Source organism: Aquarana catesbeiana, linkage group LG05, assembly GCF_042186555.1.
Source record: "Aquarana catesbeiana isolate 2022-GZ linkage group LG05, ASM4218655v1, whole genome shotgun sequence".
NCBI classification, from domain to species: Eukaryota; Metazoa; Chordata; class Amphibia; order Anura; family Ranidae; genus Aquarana; species Aquarana catesbeiana.
Genome location: NC_133328.1, coordinates 403,017,204 through 403,023,203, shown reverse-complemented (window position 1 = coordinate 403,023,203; position 6,000 = coordinate 403,017,204). Strand labels below are relative to the sequence as shown.

General features: G+C 39.0%; 1 protein-coding gene across 2 annotated transcripts in view; it reads right to left on the bottom strand.

Annotated features, from left to right (window-relative positions):
- Positions 1 to 375: 375 nt before the first annotated feature.
- E2F3 (E2F transcription factor 3) overlaps positions 376 to 6,000 on the bottom strand; it is a 38,544-nt gene continuing 32,919 nt past the window's right edge. For both annotated transcript variants that reach the window (XM_073631139.1, XM_073631140.1), the window contains exons 6-7: positions 3,985 to 4,120; positions 376 to 3,876 (exon numbers count right to left, since the gene is read on the bottom strand). In XM_073631139.1, coding sequence (XP_073487240.1) covers positions 3,626 to 3,876; positions 3,985 to 4,120 — 387 coding nt within the window. In that variant the 3' untranslated portion in view covers positions 376 to 3,625. The remainder of the gene's footprint in view (positions 3,877 to 3,984; positions 4,121 to 6,000) is intronic.

Below are 6,000 nucleotides of genomic sequence, written 5' to 3'. Positions count from 1 at the left end.
AAGCAATAAAAAAATAAAAAAGGGGTATATTTCTCTAGTTTGCCACTGATACCGATTTTTCAGAAAATGCCGATATCAGCCTGCAATAGTCTGCCTTACCAATAAATCGGTTGATCCTAATACAAAGCATGTGAGAAGAGGAAAATTTAAATAAGGAGACTTTCACCTGAGAAAGCAGGGGCTTAAATGATCATCTAACTTGCCAGTGTGCCATTGTTTGCTGTACACAATGTAAGCAAACACTTTAGTTAGCCAACCAAAATAACATACTGGACGGGAATAACTATTGGGGGGGGGGGATTATGGCAAAACCTGCACTGACTACAGACATTACAAAACATACCACATTACCAGCAGTTACACAGCTTACAAATATTAGAAAAATCATTTATTGATTACTTTACAAAATGTACTTTAATTGACAAAACTGCTAAATTACAGGTTATCCTGTATTTTCTATTTACAAATAGCATTTAATAGTTTTTTTTTTACATTACTTTACAGTCTACAAACCACAAAAGCGCAATAATTTTTTATTCCAATGATTCATACTTTCAGGGAAGAAAGTCCATCACAAAAAGGTCTAAAAAGTTTTAAGAATGGACAAACCCCCTCAAAAAAAAAGGGGGGGGGGTCAAGCTCACACAAAACCATGTTAAATAACATTAAACTTAATTTAAAAAAAATGACCAACAAAACCAGAAGCTTTTCTAGTCTTATGTAGATTTCCAGTCCAAACAGACTTGAAAGTACAAGGTTATAATTAAAACCCCCACACATTTATGCACACACTTAACACTGTTAACACTCCACTACAGTTAAAAAAAAAAAAAAAAAATAACTGCTAGTTAATGCAAGTTTTTTTTACCCATAAAAAAGGACTAGGTAGCAGCTTGAATGGTACCAGACTTAAATAAATACTTCAAGACAACAGCCTGTACCATGGTAGATTCACACACATCCATAAAAGCTTTACATATTCTTATGTAGAGGAAAAATTTAGAGCCAAAGTTAGCTGATAAGCAAAAGCTTTGCCCCAATTTAACATCCAAGACGTGTATAAACAAATAAAAAATTAGCGATCAATTCAAAGCATCCAAATAGATGGATCTCAATCCAATGGTGCAGAGGGCACAGATGCAGCATAATCAAAAATAAGAATCATCCTCTCTAAAAACCCTATCTCCTTGTGAAATGTAAACCTTTGGCACTTTTATTCTCATACCAATACACTTTGTTTACCAGGCACTGTAGGCTAGCATCTTTCTAGAATGGTTAGGTTGGGTAGTTTGAAGGACACCACAAGCCTTGATGGTACCTGCAATTGACTTCATGGACAAATATGCTGAAGCAGTGCTGCAAACAGCTTGGCAAGAACAGTTTGCAAAATAGCTTTCGCAAAAGAAAAAGAAAAAAAAAAAAAAAAAAACTACAACACACACACCCCACAACAGGGCAGATGCCAGAGCAAGCAGATTGGTATTTTTAATTATAAATAATCATTCCTCTCTGTATGTAGCATCAATTCATGCTGAAAGGCAGAGCCCAAACCCAACAATGAGTCCCAATATAGAATGTTCTCATCTCCGCTTCTACTGAGCTTAGTAGAGAAAGCATCTTCAACAAAAAGCTCAATACATGGTTATAGTATGAAAGGGCAGGGGGACAGTGGCTCTTGGCCAACACTGCAGCCCACAAAAACAAAAAAAAAAAAATTAAGGAAGATGATTGTGTTCCTTTAAAGCACAATAAACTGCATAGTGCTTCTGCAGTGTAATTGGTCCCTCCCTATGCTGTAAAATAACTAGCTGATCCTGCCTGTTCCTGTGCCCCCCTTAGTAAACTGACCATGTTCATCATGGCTGCTGATCCATGATATTGTGGTCAGTTTGCGTGCCTTGGTCATCCCAGTTTCTCCCTCTTCCCCTCCCTACCAGCTCGGTAGTCTGTGTGAGCCATCTTACCGCCCCTCCCACCACTATGGCTGTAAAGTCACTGATCACAAATCCTGGAATCCCCTGTTACAGCAAAACATACAGTGCAGTTTTATTTTATTTTGATGCAGCTTAACACCTTATTTTACAGAACCACTGTGCTGTCATGTGACCACCTGGCTGTCAGAGGGGAATCTCAGCCCTTCCCTCTGTAGTCCTTAGATCAGGAAGAAAGAGCAATGGGAGGTCACGTGACCGCACAGCAGCTCTGTAAAATAAAAAAGGTATTTAGCTACATACTCTTCAAAAACAGACACTTAACTGTACATCTTGCTGTAACAGAGGGGATACCAGTAATTGTGATCAGTTACTTTACAGATTTAAAGCAGATGTTCCACAAATGCACATTTAGGTTCTTGACCCAGTAAACACTTGGCACGCAGCAAAATAAGAAACCAGGCTCTCAGCATTGACACCCATGTACACAATTACTTAGATGGCACAACATGTTAAGGATAACTGGCAAAAGACCCAGAAGTAAGAAGGGTTACAAATCCCTGGAACTTCCCTTCAGTAAAAAGGGATCTGCTTGGATAGTTATAAGCATATTCTATAGTTGCTAAGGAAAAAAAAATCCCATTTTCAAAAATGCACTGTGCAAAATGTGATCCTCCTGAGGCCTGCTGTCAGGAACACCCATCTTCACACACTTACAGGTCTACAGCAGCTGAAGACTTCAGCATCTTTACACACTTCCATGTGCAATTGTGCCTATTCTATCTTCCCCCATTCCCCATATAGGAATTCTGTCCTGTAGGGATGTACCAGATGGCATGACTGGCAACAGGAAACCTGGTATCACACCTGAAAGCATTTGATGGCTATGTAAGTGTCAAGATAGGCATCACCACCTGCTATAGAGGCAAATATTGATCTTTTGTAGGGTGCCTTGTTTTCCCCAGCAACAATCGCTCATACTATTTAGCAGTGAAAGGTTTACTTTAAACAAACTTGAGTCTCAGTATAAAAAACAGGTACTCATGTTATTACATCCTAAAATAAAGGATGTTTAAAAAACCTTCCGTGTAAATGTTCAGAAATCCTTCAGAAGGTCTCACAGGCACTTCAAGTTCCGAACAAATAAAATGGGTTATATAAGGCAAGATGACAACTCGTATGGCTTGAGAACAGGAAGATAGTGAAGTAGATAGCAAAGTGTACATCTTATAAATGTACATCTGTGTAACATGCAATGTGTTGGGCAGGTTTTATGATGCTTGCCAACAACCACAAATAAAAATGCACACAATATATGCAAAATGACAGTTCATATTTATTGTGGAGTTTCTCCACAAGAACTGGGGAAAACGAATTGTACAGGAAGGCACAGACTGACTTCACCAGGCCATGTACTATTAATGGAAACAAACTGAGAAAGCTAAACCCATTCAAGTTGCTCATTTGTGCCTTTAGCAATCCCAGCAGAACATCCTAATGCAGTAAATTTGCATAGCCTCAAGTAGTATGGAATGAAATAACTGCACTTTTTGCAGCAATTGCTGCCTTATTAAATTCATGCCTTCTTTAAAAGACACAGGCAAATAAGGTATCAAGTAGGCAACGCCAGCAAGTTGATAAGATTCCATTTGAAATTCATACAGAACAAAACTGTGGCCTTGGGATCATACGAGTCAACTGCACATGAAGTCCTCAAGAGATGGAAGTTTTTCTAGCTCATAAGCATCAAAGAGATCACTGATGCCCTCCTCTTCTCCAAGGCTTAGTAAATAATCCTCATGGATAAGGGGAGGGAGCAAGTTCACAAACGGGTTGTCAAGACTTAAAGGTATTTGATCTTCTGTTTGTTGCAGGAGGTTTGATGGAGAGGTCAAAGGAGAAATTGCTTCCATTGTACAGTGTTCTATGTTAGGTGATAGTAAATCTGGAGGGAAAAAGGGAGAAATACATTTAAAAAAATTAATAATAAATTGACAGTCATGGCTGAATGCCTGCTTCAACATCCCAACATGAGAAGAATATATACAGATACCTTTGGAGTTTGGTTTTGAGATATTCCCATTTTGGTCCTGATGGCTTTGCTTCACTGGACTACTGGATTCACTTTCTTCAGGGCATAAATACACTTCAATTGCTCCTTGGGTGCTGGACAAGTGTATTTGTAAACTCTGGAAAAATAAATAAATCAAACACACAATTACAATTTTTTTCAAACAAAAGCTTTACTTTTGTTGACATGTTAACATTAAATATTCAAGACTAACCTACAGTTGGTTTCATGGCAACGCCAAATGCTTATGCATACCCTGAGTATTTGTGCCCTTGTGAGAAAAACTCAGCATAGTCATCTTAGTTAATGGAATGTGTCAATGGAGTGAAACTTTGGAATCAAGATTTTACTAACAATTTAAAATTTTCCTGTGTCCCTGTTAACCTGACTTCCAGTATATTTGGGACATTGATCTGGAAAAAAACAACCAGTGAAGTCCAAACTAATGATCTGCATACCATTTTTAGCTCTAGCCAAATTCTCAAACTCAGGTCAGCAATAACAGCCCCTTTATTTCTTCCATGACAGGTTTTGAACTGTACTACTGTATCAGATACACCTGCATGATTTTTGGGAGAAAAAGGGTCGGTTTATTTTGGGTAAGGGAAACAGCCACACACCCCTCAAAAAATAAATAAAATTGAATAATCAAAAACGTTAAAATTTAAGTAATTCAATTCAAAACATGAAACTGTTGCTCAGTGATCCAGTCATCTTTTTTGGATGAAAGTATGTGTGGAGTGGAGAGGCACAAAATTCAGGTTGCATGAGGTCCAGGGTGAAATTTCCAGTCAGTAATGATTTGGGGAGCCATATCATCTGCTGGTGTTGGTCCACTGTGTTTTATCAAGTCAGCACTGCCCTCTACCAGGAAATGCTAGAGCACTTCATGCTTGCCTCTGCAGACCAGCTTTATGGAGATGCTGATTTCATTTTGCAGCAGGAAAATAAATAAAATCAAGCAGTGGTATCACTGCTTGGTTGACCATCAAACTCGCTTGACTTAAACCCCAAAGAGAATCTGTGGGGTATTGTCAAGAGGAAGATGAGACCAGACAACGCAGATGAGCTGAAGGCTGCTATCAAAGTAACCTGGGCTTCCATAAGACCACAGCATGCCACACCGCATTGATGCAGTAATTAATGCAAAAGGAGCCCCAACCAAGTATTGATTGCATACTGTACATTGACATACTGTTCAGTAAGCCAACATTTCTGCATTTAAACTTTTTTTATTGGTCCTATGTAATATTTAAAATTTTACGATACACTGAATTTTGGGTTTTCACTAGCTATAAGCCATAAATCAAAATTAAAAAGAGAAATGCTTAAAATATCACTGTAATCTATACAATACATGAATTTCTGAATTGAAATACTGAAATTAACTTCGGATGATATTCTAGATTTGAGATGTACCTGTATATAGATACACACTGTACATAAAACAGCCATAACTTTATGACCACTGAATACCTTGTTAAAATTGCATATGAAAGTGGATGGGATATATTCAGCAGCAAGCAAACGTGTGGTCCCTTAACCACCTCCCGCCGTATAGTAAAATGGAGGGTGCAACATTGCTCTCATTCTGGGACGTCGTCCCACTCTTGCTGCGCTTGCGCGCTAACAGTGCAGTGATCAGGGGCGCACTGTGTTCCTGGGACACAGCGCATCACTGATCTCAGTGAAGAGTCGATGAGGCTCTTACCCATGAGATCAGCTGTGTCCAATCAAAGCTGAACACATGTAAACAAGGAAACGCTGGTTATCAGCTCTCCTCGCACTGACAGCATGTGAGGAGAAGCAAGCAGATCAGCAGCATTTCCTCAGAGGAGATATGCCCCGATTATCAGTGCAGCCCTAACAGTGATGCCAGTCTGTGTAGCCCATCAGTGCAGCCTCATGAGCGCACATGTGAAGGGGGGGGGGGGGGGGAACCCAGTGGTGATTAAATACCACCAAAAGTTAAAAAAAAAAAAAAAAAAAAAAAAAAAG